At 41.6% G+C, this 19,727-nt stretch overlaps 1 protein-coding gene across 1 annotated transcript in view; it reads left to right on the plus strand.

Annotated features, from left to right (window-relative positions):
* The window catches only part of REPS2 (RALBP1 associated Eps domain containing 2), a 107,644-nt gene that overhangs the window by 71,295 nt on the left and 16,622 nt on the right, over positions 1-19,727 (plus strand). The window contains exon 14 of the mRNA XM_063342412.1: positions 11,831-11,895. Coding sequence (XP_063198482.1) covers positions 11,831-11,895 — 65 coding nt within the window. The remainder of the gene's footprint in view (positions 1-11,830; positions 11,896-19,727) is intronic.

Raw genomic sequence — 19,727 nt, forward strand, 5'->3', positions numbered from 1 at the left:
GAATCACAGAAGGAAATCAACCCATCCCAGCACGCCCAAGTACCATGATGCATTTACTTTGCTCTGCTTTGAAGTAAAATATCTGCATTGGAAGTCATATTTTCAGTTCTTTGCTCTATGAAGACGCATGTGCATGCTCTTTCCCGTTATTAAGTCCCAAATAGTTGTTATTCTGCAACATCCTATTGATAATGTAATTTTATACAGCTGCTTTCTTTTCTTCCACTTCTCTTGGTTTGCCTCATTTTTTTGTCATCCTTTTCCCTACTGATCAGTAGAAAGTCCAGTCTCATCATTTTCACCTACCTTTTTCATCTAGAGACAATTCTTTCTCAGGGAGTCGTCATTTTTTTGGGGACAAACTCTTCACCGAGGTGCACTTTGCATTTTCCAAAAAGACGGTTTGTGGGAGAGTGGAGAGATGGAGCACTGTCACCTTAAACCAAAGAGCCTCCCCAAAAAGAAAGTGTGTGTGTGTGTGAAGTAAATTGCACACAGTTGCATAATAACAAGCTGTATTCTTATTTCTGCTGACAGTATAAAAATGGAGTTAGAATAGTTTCCATCTGCCATCAGAAGATACAGTTACAAATTCACAATATAGATGACGTAGTGGCAATGTACTATTTTGGTTTCTTGGCTATTGGGGTAATACAGACTGGCATAAATATCAAACCCGATGTGTTTCTATCCACAAGTTACTTGATTGCTTTCTGTCCTCATGTACTCTTGACTGAATTTTTGCTTTACGTTTCCTCCCTGCCTTCCTTCCTTCCTAGGTTTTCAAAGATAGTCTCGTCGTTGTAGCTGAGCCACAAAAACTAGCTGGAATGACCACCCCTGCTAACTCCCCTGTATTGCCTAGTGTCAGTAGAGAAAATCAGACTCCAAAATCATCCATTTTAATAGCTTTTAATATCCTATTTCATTAGAATAGTCCCATTTTGGCACATTAGTTTTTGTCCTATTAGTTCTTGTTCAGAAATAATCCTGATTTTGCGAGTTTGGTGGATAATCTGCTCCCACACCTGCAAAGGAGTGCTCAGTAGTATTAAGTCTTATTTTCAGTTCTTCATTGGTCACGTTGCTCTATAGGTATCAATTCTTTAGTTGTAAAGCCATCAGTGGTTTGGAGCATTTCTGTTGTTCATTTTTAAAATGCAAAAAAAGAAAAATCTCTTTTCTTCATGTAAATTCAGCCAAAGACTATGGCAGATCCTTGTTGTGGGCACTGGTTTGTTGAGGGGGGTGTTCTTGTGTGTTTTTCATTTAGGGGTGCTATATTATGTTTGCCACTCATGATATCCCTCTCCTGGCAAGTACACACAGATAACATTTATCCCTGTTGGCTAGCATGTTCAGCAATGCACTGGCCGTGGAAAACTGTGCTTTAAAATTGTTGAATTGGGACATAACTGCACTTGAAGGAGGTGCCTTCATTCGTCCTCCATAGGTGCACTGTGGGACGCTGTAATTAGGATTACCCAGGAAAAACATACAAAACCAAGAGAACTTACTGAAAGGCCCCACCTTCTTCAGATCTACCATAATTATGGAACTGCTGTAGACAGACATTTTAATAATACACACGGGAGGATTATAGCCCTAGCTATATCTCTGCATGTGTATATGTGGATGTATTAGAAAAAAAACACACAAAACCCTTTTATTTCTGTTCATCGAGGCCATGATTTGTGATGATGCTAGTTTTGGAGGGCGCTGTAGATGTGGCAAGCTATAGGGTGTATATTATCGTGTACTGACCTATTTTTCTCAGCTGTGACCCTAAGAGTATGGCGTGGTTGAGAAAACATGTATGGTAGAATGGCCTTATTTAATGTTCAGAAAACCTCAGGAAGTTTAACTTCGGGGTTATTAAATAGTGGTATCAGTGAAGCATCGTGGCTGTTGCCAGAACTGTTTTTCTTCTCCTAAATCTGTCGTGGATGCCCCTGGCTTTTGCTTAGCTTTGAAGGATGCGTGTTTTCTCAAGCCTTGCACAAACAAGATGCTACAGTGAGAGTTTCATTGCCTTGATGCCGAGTATTTTCAAAACCCCACCAATCCCCGAAGAGTTTTCCCCATAACATCAGTGTACAGGGCTGCTAGTGAATTTAACTAGAGAAAAATCATTGCATACCAGGTCATCCTGTGAGTCCATATGTGAATTTCTGTTAAGAGATGTTAAGAGACAGAAACCTCTTTTTTTTTAAATTTCTTTTAAAATCGTGTAGTCTTTGTGTTGGCATCTGAGAAAAATTGAGTACTGCTAGATTCTCAATGTATTTCTTTTCGTTGAATATATAATCTCTGGCATTTGGCCTATGTACATATTAATAAAATACTTGGCTGGGTTTTATGCGTTCCTGGAAAGACAACAGCATGTTTTAAGTACAAATGAAATTGTCAGTTTAAATGCCTACATGACCTGGTTTATGTCTTCATTTCTTCTCTAGCCCACTGTCTAGTCAGGTACAAGCCAAGAGCTCCCAGAGTAATACCTGGGAGCCTGTGGCCCGCAACACTTCCCTGTGCTTTTCACAAAGATCGTTTGCAGAATTTTTGCAGAATTAGCTGCTCCCTTGGACTGCTCCTGCTCTCTTCTGACCATCCCATGATCTAAGCAAGGGAGCAGGTATTGAGGAGGGCAAAATTGACGCAGCTCAGAGCCCAGCAGTCCTGCAGCAAGGCCCCCAGCCACCTTTTACCCTTGACAGCAGCAGTAAGCAAAGGTCCACCTTGGCATAACTCTGGGACTGGGACAGGTCTCAGCTTAAGTATTAAAATCCAAAAATGCACCCGTTGTCCTCTGGCCTTTTGCTCTATTACGTTTTCTGCCTGGGACAACTAAGAAAGAATTTACTTCTGGGCAATTATAGGTAGTGACAGCAGTCTGGGTCTTGTTAAGAGTGATACAGATGCCTCTGAAATACATTTTATTTCCCATTTAGTTTCTTTTCTGAATCGCATAACTTCTTTTAATTAACAGTTCTGTAGAACAAAGGATACTTGTTTGGAAAAGAGAATTTGCTTTGATGAAACAACGTAATTGTCATAAACAGTGTAGTTTCATGTTGATACGGAAGAAAGATTGAATGCCTCTGTGTAATTCATCAAAACAGCCATATAACTATTTACAAATGAATTTTTGACTGAAGGTTTTCAGTGCTCATTTGCTTTTGAAACTTGCCTCCTGCTGTGGCTGTCCCTGCGGTGAAGAACGCATGGAATGCAGGCACCGTGTGTTATGTGGGCTTGCAAGGAAATACTTACTGTAACCTGCATTCGCTCCGTTGAGGGGGCTGGTTTTAGCCAGCAGTGCAGGGCGAATATTTCCGGTCTTTTCTCTCTTTTATAACGTGAGGTGTTTAGTACTGCACTTGGTAAGGGGGAAACACGCTAGCATTTTATTGTAAGTGCGGTGTTTTCTGTTATGGACGATGTTTTCCTAACTACAGTCAGATATGTAACCTCTATTTATCTCTGCTGGGCTAGTGGTGGCTGCCAAGCAAGAAAACGTCCCCTCTGTTCTCAGTGTAGTGTTGATAGAAAAGGAACAAGGGAACGGGTTTATTGGTGCAGATCAGCATTCCCGTAAGTGATGGACATGCCCCCGCATCACTTCCGTATTCCTTCATGTACAGGTTTCCCATGCAGTTTAAAGTGGTGCTTCTCTCATAAGACTCAGTCAGTACAAACTTCTCTTCTGTACCCCTTCATTTTCATCGGTGCTAGAGGAAGGCTGGCGTTCAGCATCACAGCTTATCTTCTTTTTCATACCTTTGAAGAGGAAGGCTCTTCGTTACTTCCTTTCCTTCATCAAACCTTCATTACTTCATTCAGTTAGCACAACCTTTACTTGAAGGTACAGGCTTGGTGGGTTTTATTTGACAAGTGTGGAGATGCCTGAATAGTAAGCGTGTGTTGAAATGTCTTTGTTTTTTCATATTTGCCCAACCACAGCCAGATTTTATGTATTTCTGAATATTTTCAGGCCACGTATCAAATAAAACAGTTCTGTAATCGTGTAGGAAAGAAGATGTGGAGAATTAAAATGAGTGTTGCTCCATTGTCATACACATTTTGATACAAACTAGTCCAAATAGTTACCCTAGTACTGTTTCCAGCTGTTTTCAGCAATCTGTTCTCGGCTACATCATCTTTTTAGCTTAGTGAGCCAAATGCAGATAACTTTCCCTTTTGGGCACATAGAACTGGGGACTAAAAAACCTGCCAAACTTGACCTAGATAAGTATGATTACTGCATTATCTTCTGTATTCTTTTATGCTTAATTGTATTTGCTAGGAAATATCTGTATTTATTGAGGCTAGCTGTCTGCAAGTCTTAGTTACTAAAGGCAAGCTTTTAAGGGGCTTTGCAGGGGGTTATGTTGTTTGTGTTACCATAAATACAACTAACTTTTTGGTTCAAAGCCGAAGTGACAAGGGGAACCTAGAACAGTAATGTCCTTTTTTATGCTGAATATGGATCCCAGTGAATTTAATTAAGTAATTAATTTTCAGGACCCCTTCCTCTCATTGCTCTTGTATTGGTCTCGATTTAGTGAAATCCAGCTACTTCCCTGGGTAATAGGGCTGGCTTTTACTCATGCTGTAGTACTGTGCTTTCTTGCATGTTACTGTGTTGTGTTTATTAATCAGACCAGAACATTAAATGAGGAAAATTACGATTCTCAAGAACCTTTATTTTAGAAGAGCGGTAATGGCAAATACCATCAGCAAAATATACCCTTTCGCTGAACATCATTTGCACAGTCTACAAGAGCTCTAATGTTGCCATCTTTGTCGAGTTGAGAGTGCAGAGTCGAGTTAACATCTTTGGTTGTAACAACAATTACAATTTAAATTAAAAATGCCTTTTACACATAAACCAAAGAAGACATAAAATTGAGCTACTGTTCATACTATTCTCCAGCACGGTATCACTGTTACGAAAATACTGTGGAATGCTTTCTTAACATAAATGTGGCAAAACCATTTTTTTGAAGCAGAGAATGGATATTTTTTTTTTTGAGTCTCAGCTCCCAGTCTGTTCCTGGAGCTGCTGCTTCCTTCTAGTCCTGTTCCCCTTCAGAATATATGTGATCACTGAACTGAGCTGAATAAAATATGAATGTCTTCCTTCTGATTTGAATGGAAGAATTTTATGCCTCTCAGCCTTTTAGAATTTTTTATGAAGGATTTATGTGTTTACAACTATGTGACTTACTTCTCTGCTCAACTGGACAAGGACATAATTAAGGTTGAATGGGCTGGAGAAAGTAGTGTGGACATAAATGGATGAATGGTTATTATATGATAGGAATCTGATGGGGTAATTTATTTCTGCGGTTTGAGATTTTTAATTTTTTATGTCTATATGCTATGTTATGGCTGAGTCCAGAGAGTACTTGTGTGCAAACTGGGGTAAATCTTAACAGCCTTTCAAGTGTAACTGCTTCTTGACAATTTGTGTAAGTGGAATTTACATTAGTAAGAATTATCCCTGGATAAATAAGTATTTCACAATCACCTTACTGGAATCCTTCATTAAATTTACGTTCCTGGCTGCAGCTTTTTTTTTTTTTTTTTCTTGTTGCGACTTTTTGCAGACATAGTAGTTATAATTAATAAATCAGATCTCTTGAAAAACAGTTATTTCACAATCACCTTACTAATGCTGTCATCAGGAATGTAAATAAATGAAGGAGTGCAGAGAATGGTGTCAGTATTATGGGATATCCAAGTACCAGTTTCAGTGAACAAGAAGGGAAGTTTTGTAAGACAGAGGTAACCAGAAACCAGCTTAGACACAGAGCTTTTCTGTGGTCTGCCTTTGGCAGCAGAAGCAGGAAAAGTATCTCAAAAAACCTCTCCCAAATAGCGTCAGAGTGGAAGGGTGAAAATGCCAGCTTCCCAAACTACTGAAGGAACCGAAGCCTTAGGTGGTTTGGGGAACTGAAGAACAATTCATTCCGTTGGCTTATCTTTTTTGAACTGTTTTCAGTATTGCCAATCCTTTGCTTCCTGATAAAATGAATTGGTTGGTCTTGTGTTAAACCTGATCTGGGAGCCCAGCACTCTGAAGCAGCGTAAACTGATGTAAACCTGCTGCGCAACCAGCCTCTCCCTTCATCCAGCAGTGGGGGTTGTGCTGTGGGCTGGCCCGTAGCGTCCCCACCCAATTGCAGAAGGGGTGGTGGTCGTGGTGGTGGTAGTTGGGTGGAAGCAGAACAGAAGCAAGAAGCTGCATTTAGGACATCTAGGTCCAGTGCAGCCTGGATATAGGCTGGGTTAGGACTGCACCCTCTGTGTAATCTGAAAAACAGAGGGCCCTTTCTCCCTTTGGGAATGGTGACCGAAACACAAGGAGTGGCCAAGCTCTGGGTGCCCTTTCGGTCATGGGAGGAAAGGTGTGTACGGTTTTGACATGAGATGAGGTCAGCCTCCTTTGGTAGGCACTTTCTAGTTTCACTGTGGCTAGAAAGGTACAAAATGGCCCTTGACCCAGGAAAACCCCCCTTCCTTCAGGACAGTGCTTATGGACGTATTCAATTCAGGTGAGAGAAAAGAGTACATTTTTTTCAGCAGAAGCTTTAACTTTTCTGAGGGTCTATCATCTTACCCAGGGTAAGATGGTAGATGTGTAAAACCGATAAGGAAGACAGCTGCAAAGAATGGAAATGAAATAAATACCTGACACGGAAGTGTTTCAGGAGGTGTGGTTTTATATGCTGCTGTTCCAGTATTAATTAATTTTTAAAAAATAATTTTAAAAAATAGTATGCATCCAGCAGCTCAGTGTATTATGGCAGCTTCTTTCAGCTCTAAGAAACAAGAGGACAAGTGACTGTCATGGGGCGGGAGAGGTGCAGCACGTTGCTCTTACAGGTTACTCTAAAGGATCCCAAGGGCCCAAGTTTGTTCCACCCTAATTTTGGCATCCTGCCCTACTGCTGTGCCTGGCGAGCTAAAGACCTACTTCCCGTACGTTTGACCAGACTATAATAATTTTATGTTTTTCCTTGGTCTCCTCTTCCTAGATCAAATAAGGAGCTACTTGGATGGGCGCCATGGTTGATATTTCTCACTACCATGGGTAATGAAAGTGCTGAGGGTTTGTGTTGTCTGCTAGGGAGGCTGGAGGCAGAGCAGAGTGACCCGAGAGGATGGCATGGCCTTTTCCCAGAGTGTAGCATTACAGCCTGGTGTTTGTTTTAAAATATTAATCTAGCTTCAGTTTAGAAAACCTGTTTTTTTTTATCTAGTGTAGTGTCCTGTTAGAGCTATTAGACCTTTATGATTGCCAAAATAGGGAGTACAAAATGGTCCTGGAAGCTTTCCATGCAGATAATCTGCCTTAAAGTATGATCACGCTAAGCAGAAAGCCATGATTTTTGAACTGAAACCCTTATCACTATCTTTGTGGGAGTAACTAGTGCGTGAAAATGCTATCATTTACAGAAAACATGTGATATGGATACTGGATATACTTAAATCTCTTTTACTGGTACTTGTGTGGCCTGTCCACAGTGTTGTCATTGAGATTTGCTTTACATGGCTCAACCTGGTGTGAGTGCCACCAAGTCGCTCAGTAACAAGGTGACCTGTGCGAGGCCCATCCCGCTCCCTCCAGCTCCCTCTGCTTTTACGCAGAGTGTGAAGACTTGATTTTGTTTTCATGCAGCTTATCCAAGCTCTGGGGTGTGCTCCTGGAAATAGGACATTTGTCTGTTTGCCCCTCGGTCCCAGGGTACTGGCTTTCCTTTTGGAAGCAAACCTCCTTTCATTCTGGAAGCAGACTCTATGTGGGTTCACTTTCAGAGCTAATGAAGTGATGCCATCACTTACAGCAAGACCCGATCTGTGTGGGGTGGTCTCCCAGGAAGGCAGGCATTCTGCAATAGCCTAATATTACAAGTAACCTGCTGATACACATAAAAACCTATGAGTATCTCTTAATATTGCCCTCTTCTAGGATAGTGACACTAGAGAAGGCTGAAGCACGCAGCATCTGTCATTAAATTTCTTGTCATTGCCCTGTGGAGAAAAAAAGTGAGGTTGTTTTATAAGTTGTTATGAGTCCTCAAAAATCAACTAACTTTTGTCTAGCAGTTGTGCTCACATACACATGATTTCCTTCTAACAACAGGCTGAAGATGTTCTGCAGCGGCAGAAATTTTATGAATATTTCATGAGTAGCTTAAGTTAGAATTTCCAGGATTAAAAAGACGAAACTGGGTCAAATGCACATGGTGTAAGCATCTAACTTCTTTCATGCTAAATTAACGTATGTTTTATTTTGAAAGCTGAAGAAGCATTTTTGAGGGTGGGATTTTTTGGTGGTTTGGGGTGGTTTTTTTTCTTAATTTGGTCATCTTATGGAAAAATTACTTTTCCCTTTGTGATTTTGTGGGCCAAATCCCAGGAGAGGTGTGGGGCTTCACGGTGCGTGCAACCACTTCAGCAGGTGCTTTTCCAGCAAGCCCAGTACCTTTCTGCATAAAGACTACCCTGCTGCTTTCCTGGGTATATCACTGGGTTTGAAGAATCGGGGAGCGAGGACAGTAAGTGTTGTATCCTCTAGAGCTGAAGTTGAGGCCAATTCTCAATGGAAGCAGCTCTTGCGATAAAGCTTGTGAGCGCCTGCCGGAGCGTAGGCCAGCACATACCAAAATGATGAGCCCTGGAGATGGCTATGTACCTTTGGAAGGGCCCAATGAAGCAGATGCAGGGTTTCCTGAAGATAAACGTCTTGCATTGAGCATACATACTTGTCTGCTGTTGCAGCATGCAGCTGATGGACCTACGGAGCGTTGGTGTTTGAATTAGATGCTGTTTTCAAATATTGTTATTAGCTGTAATTGCCAAAGCCACTGCCAGTGCTCAGATAAATGACATAATAACCTGAAGTTCAGACTGAAGGGAAGGAAGGTTTCTTGTTGCACTGTTCTCGTCCAAAGATTAGTTGTGCAAAAGAGATAGAGAATGTAGTGATGACATCATACTGGTATTGCAGGGGCCTTATAAACAGAACTAATTAAATGCAAGAGAAAGGATCCTAATAACCATGTTTTTTCAAATCTCTTTCACACCTGTAGGTGCGTTAGGGGCTTGCTTGCTTAACCTAAGTTGGGTTTTAATTGTTCTACCTCTCTCCTTGGCATTGTGTGCAGTGATATTAGGCTTCATTTTGATTCAAGAGATGATGATACAAAAGATGTAAAAAAACCCCAATGTGTTATAAGCCTCTCTGGAGCTGTACATAGTCAATATGACTGTTCTTAATGTTTTCATAGAATCATAGAATAGTTTGGGTTGGAAGAGAACTTCAAAGGTCATCTAGTCCAACCCCCCTGCAATGAGCAGGGACATCTTTAACGAGATCAGGTTGCACAGAGCCTCATCCAACCTGACCTTGAATGTTTCCAGGGATGGGGCATCTACCACCTCTCTGGGCAACCTGTGCCAGTGTTTCACCACCCTCAGCGTAAAAAATTTCTGCCTTATATCTAGTCTGAATCTACCCTCTTTTAGTTTGAAGCTGTTACCCCCTGTCCTATTGCCTTCACCCACACATTTTTACTCTCATGTCACTGTCATCTGTAGTGGTTAATATCTTTTGTCTTTGTATTTTCAACCATGTAGACATTTCTAGACTTGGTGTATAAAATATGTAAATGGCTAAGTTGCAACAGGGCTCGTAATGGTCTTTGTGGCTTTTTAAAATATGCATGGAAATAAAAAGTGTATAAAAGTAATTGCTTGCTTAGCATTATTGTGGTAAAAGGCATTTCTACATTTAATATTGTTGGGTTTTTTGCTATACAAATAACCACCAGCGCAAGATGGACTGTCTGATATCTTTGCCAGCATTCAGTGTGACAGGAGCTTGGGGAGGACTTGGGTCCACCTAAGGACTCCCACCAGTCCTGGTTGGTGTCTCTGTTCTAGGCTGGTTCTCCTTGCTGCAGCTGCCTTTGGAAGCCATAATCTGTCCTGTAGTCTTGTTCCGTGATGGGTGTGGTGGTGCAACCCCTTTCTCTCTTAAGCTACCCAGTGCTTGGCGTGATCTCCCTTCCACCTGGCCCACATAGCAACCTAAAGTAAGTCAGATGAGAATTGCAAAGGGCAATGGACCAGAACGTTATGGCAACCCCTTAATGCACCTGGCTCCTGTGTCCCCTATTGCTTGGGAACAGTATCGATAATTGATCACCCCCTGGCAATACCTGGGTTGTGGCCTAAAGAGGGAAGGGTGATACCAGAACTTCAAGATCTAGCAAGTTCTAGGCCTGCGCAACTGGTGAAAAGTACCAGAATATCCCATCGTCCGAGTTGGGCCTGAGTGGTGAAGTACCTGACAAAAGCCAATTACCTTGTATCCTATAAGTAGTGACCCTAGTGAGACCCTTTGAGCTCTCCTAGATCGCAGCAGGCTGTGACCAGCATCTCCCCTGAGCTGGGACGCTGCTCAGGCAAAACACCTCAAGGGTAAAAGGGCTGGGGCGAGTCAACCTTCTCGAGGGTCAGTCATCGCCCGTTGAGGAACGCCCATGCATTGTATTTACTCTAAACTCAAGAAAAGGGAAATTTTAACTATAGGCTAGCCTCTCTTTCATCCACCTCTCTATCTATCTATCTATGTGTTTGAATATGCACATTAACCTTTACGAGTGTGGGTGTCTATATATTTTACTGGATCCAAATACTTCTGTCTGTTTGTGTGTGTGTAAGGAGTCGAAAGGGGCACCCGTTGGCTCGCTGGAGTCGCCCGCTGCGAAGGGACCTTGGTCTTTGCAGTTAAAGACTCAGGTGGTGTGTGTGTGTGGCTCCTTGAATGGTGTTTGTATGTTTTGTATTTATACATATACATATCTTGATTTAGGATATCTTGTAGTGTGAATCTTGTAATTTTCAAATCTGTAATTAAGTCTCTGTTTAATTATTTTATTGAATCACTTTGTAAATCCTTAAATTGATTAATGATTAAGTGCTGCTAAAGTTCAACCTCTTGATCTACCTCAAACTGTTAATAAATTTTGAACTGCTGCTAAATCATAACTGTGTTGAATATTCGCATCCATGACAATGGGGTTTAGGTATTTTAAGGAATCTGAGAAATACAGTGGCTGGACCTACATGATTGTTACCCTCCCTTTGTGCTGGCTCAAATTAAAAGCTGAAATTGCATTATGTTAAAGGGGCCTGAACTGACCCATTAGGGTTTGTCTTCCTTCCCTTATTTCTCTTCCTCCCTCTGGAATACCTCCAATGAGTAATAACATGCACTTACAAAAGCTAAAGCCAAAGAAGCTGATTTCTTTTTGGTTCATTTAGGCTTTTGTCCTATTGATTCCATGGCAGATGTTTTCTTTTTAAGGCTGCACTCTGTCATATACTGTGTTTTATCTGGAGTGAACACTAATGTCTACATTGGACGCTAGAGCATCACTTTTAAAAAAAGCAATAATGTTAATGATAAAGAGTGAAGTCCCAAGGACAGTAGACCCTGTTTCTGGGGTTCTTCAACTAGAATTGAATTGCTTTAGTTACAGCTTTTGTGGTGACTGGCTTCCATCGCTGCTTTTTGTCATAACATTGTGGGGTTTTACAGCAATTAAATCATTGCTCATTCACTACTCATGAAGTTATTTCAAACAGGGTTTGCTCAATAAAGATCAAGTTTTGTTTCTGTTATTAAAATGTGGAATACTGCCTCTTCACTAGGAATTATCATGGAAATTAGTTCTGGTTTTATTTGGAATTAAATTAATGTGGTTTTCTTTGTTGTTTTTGTTTTTTTTCTTCTTCTTTTCTCCCTGTTCAGCTGTGAGGTCTGGCTGGCTGCCCCCACCACCGCCTGCATTGCCCCCTCGACCTTCTGTGTCTCAGGTATGGACAAAGGTTTAACACTTTCCTGTGTATTATTCACTTATTTACGTTACTATTGCAGTGGTTAGCATGAGCTGTCTTGGCAGTTGTTCTTGCTTTCAAGTTAATGCAAATCTGCAGTTTGCTTTGCAGTTCCATACATGTCCTTCTTCATTGGTCTGTCTAGCCGGTGTGTTGCAATGTCAAAGTACAGACTAATTAATTCTCTTTGTACTGGGGCTGACATGCACCCACTAGATAAAACTGTAAATTAAAGGCTAGTAAGGCTAGTCTACTAATAAAGAGTTTGATGCTTGAAAGGCATAGACTTGATTCCTGCTATTTGCTTCTCAATCTTCAAATGCTTAGAGGGCATTTACTATGGGAGCTATGACATGAAAGACTATATTTCACCCATGGGTCTGAAAAATAATGCTAAAGGGAAGCAGATGCCATGTCAGTTATGTTGTTAAGTTTCAAACCATTATCAGTGTGCTTTTGTTTTGCTTTCTGGATTGTTTTTTGTTTGTTTTTAGAGCATCACACAGCCACAGAACAATGCAGATTGACTAAACCATGCCTAACTGCATCCAGATACTTCTTCATGTTTTAGGAAATGATGGAGGGTCAACGTCTTGTTCTTTTTATGTTGTTGGCTCTGTTAAGTCTCAGACAGCAGTATGCCTCATCTATTACTCCTTTAGGTGAGGTGTATAATAGAAAACAAGTCCACAGGGGAGTTAACAGCCCATTACATATAAAAACTTGGTGGGGCACCTTCATTGGGCCAGAAACAGCCCTCACTTGAGTTTTGGATCTACTCTTACGAGTCTGCTGTTGAACGCCTCCTGCTGTACAGTGCTTACAATAGAAATAAAAGGCTTGTGGGTGCCCCCAGCTCCACCAGCAGCTTGTTGCTCTCTTCCTCTCCCCAGCCCATTTTAGCAGTTGAGTGCAGCTAGCTTCTACCTTGAGGGCTGTAGAGAGTTCTGGTTTCAGCTTGTGTGCTTCCTCCCAGTCACTATGGCATTAGCTGCCCTGCTAACACCACATGCTCCTTAGTGCATCCATTGTGTTCCTGCTTTGTCCAACACTCCTCAGAGAACAGTGTTTCCCCCTGGTTTCCCCCGATCCAGCGGCACGGCTCCCTGCTGCGGCTGCAATCCATGCCAGCCTCTGCTCGGACTTAGAATCATAGAATCATTTAGGTTAGGAGAGACCTTTAAGACCATCAAGTCTAACTGTTAACCGAGCACTGCTGAGTTACCACTAAACTGTGTCCCTCAACACTACATCTACACATCTTTTAAATACCTCCAGGGATAGTGACTTAACTGCTTCTCTGGGCAGCCTGTTCCAAGGCTTGATAACCCTTTCAGTGAAGAAATTTTTCCTATTATCCAATCTAGATCTCCCCTGGTACAACTTGAAGTTATTTTCTCTTGTCCTATCGTTTGTTACTTGGGAGAAGAGATCAACCTCCACCTCTCTACACCCTCCTTACAGGTATTTGTAGAGAGCAATTGTCTTCTCCAGACTAAACAACCCCAGCTCCCTCAGCTGCTCCTCATAGGACTTGTCCTCTAGACCCTTCACCAGCTTCGTTGCCCTTCTCTGGACCTGCTCCAGCACCTCAATGTCTTTCTTGTATTGGGGGGCCCAAAACTGGACACAGTACTCAAGGTGGGGCCTCACCAGTGCCGAGTAGAGGGGGATGATCACTTCCCTAGTCCTGCTGGCCACACTATTCCTGATACAGGCCAGGATGCTGTGTCTGCCTTGGCCACTTGGGCACACTGCTGGCTCATATTCAGACAGCTGTTGACCAACACCCCCAGGTCCATTTCTGATGGGCAACTTTCCAGCCACTCTTCCCGAAGCTTGTAGTGTTGCATGGGTTTGTTGTGACCCAAGTGCAGGACCTGGCACTTGGCCTTGTTCAGCCTCATACCATTGGCCTTGGCCCACTGATCCAGCCTGTCCATATCCGTCTGCAGAGCCTTCCTACCCTCAAGCAGACTTACCACAGTGCCGGCTCCATGCACTGCAAGCACTCTCACTGACACCAGGAAAAGCAGTAAATATAACAAATCCAGTTCTAAGGTAAAAAACCCATTGTTTTCAAGCAAGGTTCTGCTAATTGTTCATTTTCTTGTCCTGTCATAGATTTGCATTTCCTTAGCAGGGCAGTGAAGAGAGATGTTAATTTATATATGTGTGTCCAGCAGCTTCCTTACCACATCTCAAATACTGAGCCAGCTGCTCATCGTACACTGGGCCATGCAGAATATAGGACCTTTCTAAAACGATAAATGCAAAAAGATTCTCGTGAAATTCTTGATCCAATCCTCTCCAATTTAAAAGTTTGGTTTCTGAAAGAAAGAAAAAAAAGTGGCTTCTGTGTTTACTCAGTAATTAATGTATAGCTGATGCCTTGCTTACGTGCATCACTTGCATTTACTTAATTTATTTCTTATTATTTTAAAAGATATTTAATCAAATACCTCATCAAAATATTCTTGTTCTGATGTCTAGCAAAAATGTACATAAGAACAGTTCTTGCAAACATAATAAACTTCACGCTCATCACATTCTGTTTTTTTTTCTCCAAGCGTGCCTTTCTGTGATAGAGGTAACAGACAGTAGGGAAGTGTGTGTAGTGGGGTCATAATTCAGCTGAGGTGACCCTTAGGAATAGCATGTAAGCAATAGTAAGCATATGGATTACATTAGTCCAATGGGGCCCTTAATTTAAAGAGCATGAAGAAGTTGGAAGGATCTGCTTTCAAAACCAAGGCAGGGTTAAGAACTGAAGAAAAGACATGATGCTGAAATGACACATTCAGCTTTTTCCTGCTTCAGGATTTACCAAACTCTTCTTAAATTTCTGTTTTAACTTATTTTTCAACGATGTTATTGAAAATCCTTTTTTCTTGCCATAACATTTTGCTATATGCCTGCAGTTAAGCACTGTGAATGACAAATGCGGCTTGGAAATGAAGCGAGCCCCACATATTTCAGGTGGCCGTGCACCATGTAAATATGCTCCTGGTGTGATTATTTTGGCTCAGATTTGGAAATCAGTTGATGGAGGAGGAGAGGGAAATAATTTCGTCTGAGGACTACAGTTTTCTATGGATGGCTGCGAAGCAGCCTGGACCAGTTGGCTCTTTAGAGTGAGACTAAAGGGCTCATGGGATGTAAAGGCCAACATGCATAGAAGAGGGGTATCAAGGGGTAGGTATTACATTTCAGAGGAGCAGAAGTCTTTCTGTGAGCTTAATCAATAGCAATATAGAAATGTCATCTTGACTTTGGTCCTGGGTTGCTCTTGTTTTTAGTAGAATTCGTTCCAACCTTTAGGAAAACGTTATTTTTCCTGTCAGAACCTCCAAGGTAACCAAGCTCAGTGAGTTACTGAGTTCAGTAATTCAGAGTGTGCCAAACGTCTCTAATCATATCACAAACTTACTAAATTATGTCCACATCCAACTCTGCCTCCACAGTGCTGTCTACTGAATAATGAGGGAGAAGGACCATATCCCTGGGTGAGTGTAGCACAAGGTGAAGCTTAGAGTTAATACTGCTGTGGCCTTGACTCCAGAGCTCAGTGGAAGCACAGGCTTATTGTGAGATGCTCTAGTCTTGGGATCCTGTGGGGACTTGGCCAGTTTATGGGCAAATAGGAGCAGGGCTGACTTCTCTGCCCTGGGTTGCTGCTGCCAGCCCACACCGTTCCACACCTCTGATGGGTGGACACCTTTACAGGTGCTGCATCTCCTCTTACCTTTACAACGGGTTTTATGGTTGGTGGATTAACTTTGCGTTTCTTTCTTCTTGATGGCCTCTAAAAGACTATGGTAGCTCCATCTCCTTGGGGTTTTTCTCCATTGCCAAAGTCAGCATTGTATTGACTTTGTATCAGTCCACGAACTGTACCCAGGTTTTCCTCAGAGCTTTCACTAGACGTTTCTCTGATGCAGTGGTGATTTCATCTGAGGTCCCTGTGGTCACTGAAAATGAATTTAATAAAGATGGACAAAAGGCAAGTTTACATAATTTGGATATCCACGTTATCTCCAATTTATGATCTTTTAACCCAGATTCCAACTCGTATCTCTCTACGCTGCAAGCCATTTTGAATTGATGTTTCCAGTAAGACTCAGTGAAATGCAGCATGAAATGCTTTATTAGGATCCTCAATTCATGTTGCTTTCCTATTAAAAAAAGAAAGTAATTCAAGTTTTGCCTAAAGTCTATAAAGGGCACTTGGAAAGATTGTGTATAGAATCAGGCTTATATAAAAGCTAGAGTTTTGTTTTGAATAATATGTTATTTTGAAGTGTTTTCCTTTTACTACTGTATAGATGCCTGTGTGTAACTTCACTGACACCTTCTGTAATCCCTAGTAGCACGTCTCACACTTAGCAAGTCTGCAGTAGCTGTTTGGATTTAAGGATGATTTTATCTATATCAATTTCCCTATTTCTTTGGACCATAAATATTTAATATGCTGCAAGCTATTGTACAGACTTAGGACACTGGCAATGCCATACCTCTCTTGCTCACTTCTCATTACATGCTATAGTTATGGCTTTTCCACTCTTTTTTCACATTTTGGGGGGTTTTAAGGTTTTTTAAGTTTTTAGGGGGTTTTGTGTCATCTCCATTGTCATTCCCCTACCCCGAGTGCCAGTATATGGAACAGATAACCTGTAGCTTGTTGAAATACCTACCATGGTTTTTTCTGGGCTTGTAGAGGACTGGATTCAGTGGCTCAAGTAATTTTTCCTGATCCTGTCTTCCTAACTTAATGGTAAACTTAATTCATCAAGGAGAAATGGCATAAAGGTGGCCCCAAAACTTTTGTGCGGACCCAGAGCTGTACATAGAAAATTTGTGTAGCTTGGAGGCAGTAAGAGTCACCATAGGAAGGCTGTGTCTGATGTAGCTGATATGTAGTGATGCAGATTCCTGTTGGGATGAATGCTCTTGAAAAACACTCCACTGGAACCAAACATGTGTATGCACATCTCATATAAGCCTCTGTTGTTATTTTTTTTTTCATGGAAAGCAAAATAATACTTTATTACTGTTGGCTTTTAAGCCTACGGAAGTCATTTACCACAGCTGCTTACTGTGGGAGATTTAGTAACATATTTATGCTAATAGGAATTACGGATGAGCACTGAAGAACAAATATAACTTTAGGATTTTATCCAACGTCATCTTGCTATCTGCAACATTGCCCAATTAGATCAACGTTCCTGTATTTAAATTACTCTATTTCTGTATCTTCCTGTCCAGTAATGAAGGCATATCTTCCATCCTGCCTGTGCTGTATAAGGGGATTTGAAAACAGTGGGACTGCAAGAAAACCCTGTGTATCTTGGCTGAAAAAACCTGATGTTCCTAGTCTCCTTTCCCAGAGTCTGAATTTTAAGCCTGTTGGTTTTGTAAATTCACACTGGTTTGTGCTGGACTTTTATTGCTGGAGACCTTGGGTCCTGGTTTCCCGCTGGCTCCGTGCTAGCAGTTTTGACAGGCACTGAAAAAATTATAGGCGAAAGCGAAGTGTGTACACAAGTGGAGTGGGTAGGCAGCTGTTAATATTATCAAATTGAAATATTCTGAGTACATTGCAGCTCTGAAGATTAAAATCTCACCGGGTTATATGAGCTCAGAATTAGGTTGTCGCTTTAGTGGCCATAATTATTGATTTGATGAAATCATGGAAACAAAGTGCTGTGAGGGATGAAGGGTGGGTCCCCCTGCCCAGTCACAGGCACCTGGTGCTGTTGGAAAGCGAAGATATTATTCTTTTTAACATATCGAATGTTCCGCTCTGCAAATGTTACTCGATACTTCGTAATTCCTTGAAGCTTTTTGGCCATTCATCATCCAGAATTGCAAGTGAAAACTGGGACCCGGTTCAAGAAGTTGTCTCTAGTAACATGCCTCCATGTCCTGCTGAATCCACAGGGAGCCGCGAGCATGGGGTACGCTTAGGCTGGGTCCCTAACCATCAATTATGTGTGCCCACGCTGATCTGCCCACCACGAAGCCAAGAGGTGGGGATGGGCTCCCATCCATCCTGCTGAGACACCTCAGCCTCCTGAGTGGGATATCCATGTGCAGGGTCCGTGCTGGGAGCTGGTCCAGGTGTCTCCCCCATGGCCAATGTCTTTGGGTAAAGCCGAGGTACATGGAGGATGAGGTGGGGTTTGCTTATCTCCATCACAGAGTTGTTTGGAGGAAATGTTCAGCCAACTGAGGCACCTCCTTACTCTGTAAAATTATGTGAGGAATTCCAAGTGTTGGCAGGACACCTGGAGCTTTATGGGAAGGAGCTTTTTTTGTTATAGAAATTAAAAAAAAAAAAATTAGCGGCATGCTATTTGTATACACGATGGTATTCTCCCAGACAACCATTTTATATTAAACCAAAGGAATACCTTTTTTAGCTTGCATCTACAACCACTGTGCAAGAAGAAGGTGGATTTTTGATCATCTCCACAGTTTTGGCTGCAGAGTAACATATGTTGTATAATCAGTGCAATAGGTACTGAAGAAGCCTGTAACTGTAATAAAACTGAAAGTCTTCCGTAACATGAAAGATTTTGCCATCTGCCACTTTAATATAATACCTAGTGGATTATCTTCCTCTCATGAAAATTATATATTAAATCTAAAACGGCCAGACAAAATAAATTACGTTTTAAGAAGTGGTGGAAAGTAGCACAGTTAAAATTGAATCTGGGGGGTAGCTGATGGATGCCATAAAATCCTTTCTAAAGAGGTTTCTGGGAGGGTGGAGGAAGGGCGAGTATCTTAATTAAAATGTATTGTAATAAGTTTTGAATTTGGCTTCACGTTTATCGTAAAAACAACAACAAAAAAAGCTGAGAATCCAGTGCCTATATCTCTAGTGGAATGCACATACTCCTTTCTAGCTTACGTTAATCTGGTTTTGTGAAAGTGGAGTATTAAAACAGATTGTTAATGCTTCCATCTGGGTCCTATTCTTTCCTTGCGAATGGGCTGAACATTGCAGCAATTTGTTTGTATTTACTGCTTTTTTCCTCAACCTTATCACCAGCCCTCAGATAGCTCGGGGAAAGAAACAGCTTATCAAAACTTCAGGGCTGCACAGCGCTGAGAAAGCAGGCAGCACGCTAAGACCCTGGCAGCTTGTTGCATTTGCATCCCTACGGGTTTTCTTTCTGTCTTATCGTTTTCAGTTTCTGTAACAAGCAATAAAAAGAATTGATGATTCAGTGTGGGATGCACAAGACTCGCAGAAACTGGAATTGAGACATCTTGACTTCTTAGAAGCTGGCATTGAGTGCAAAAATATGAATGTTTAGAAAGGAGCAAAATGCCTCTTAAATGAACTTACGTAGAGATGATAGAAGATTGCAATGGGCGCATACTGAGCATTAAGCATATTTAGTATCCTACATTTTCCTACAGATAAGCTCTTCTCAATGCTTTTTTTGCAAAGCTAAGCAGTGGCACTGTATAGGTAATGATTATGGGCTATTCCAGTGAATGCACAGAGATAATTTCATTTCTGTGAGTAGTGCCATTGACTGCAGTGGGAGTATTTCCACGTGTAAAGTTAGCCTGGAGCATAAGTGTGGGCGAGATTGAATTGTGGGAAAGACTGGATATATACTTCACCTCTTGCAAAAAGGCTCCCAGGTAACAGAAATATGAAAGCTCTGCGTAGACCTTCTGTTCTGCAAGATCAGTTATGGATTGTCGTGAAAAGTGGGTGTGAAATCTACATATAATCCAGCATTGCAAAGCAAAAGAACTGGAAATGTAAGCGAAGAACCAGTTGTTAAGGT

The sequence above is a fragment of the Chroicocephalus ridibundus genome, chromosome 1 (genome assembly GCF_963924245.1).
Source record: "Chroicocephalus ridibundus chromosome 1, bChrRid1.1, whole genome shotgun sequence".
NCBI classification, from domain to species: Eukaryota; Metazoa; Chordata; class Aves; order Charadriiformes; family Laridae; genus Chroicocephalus; species Chroicocephalus ridibundus.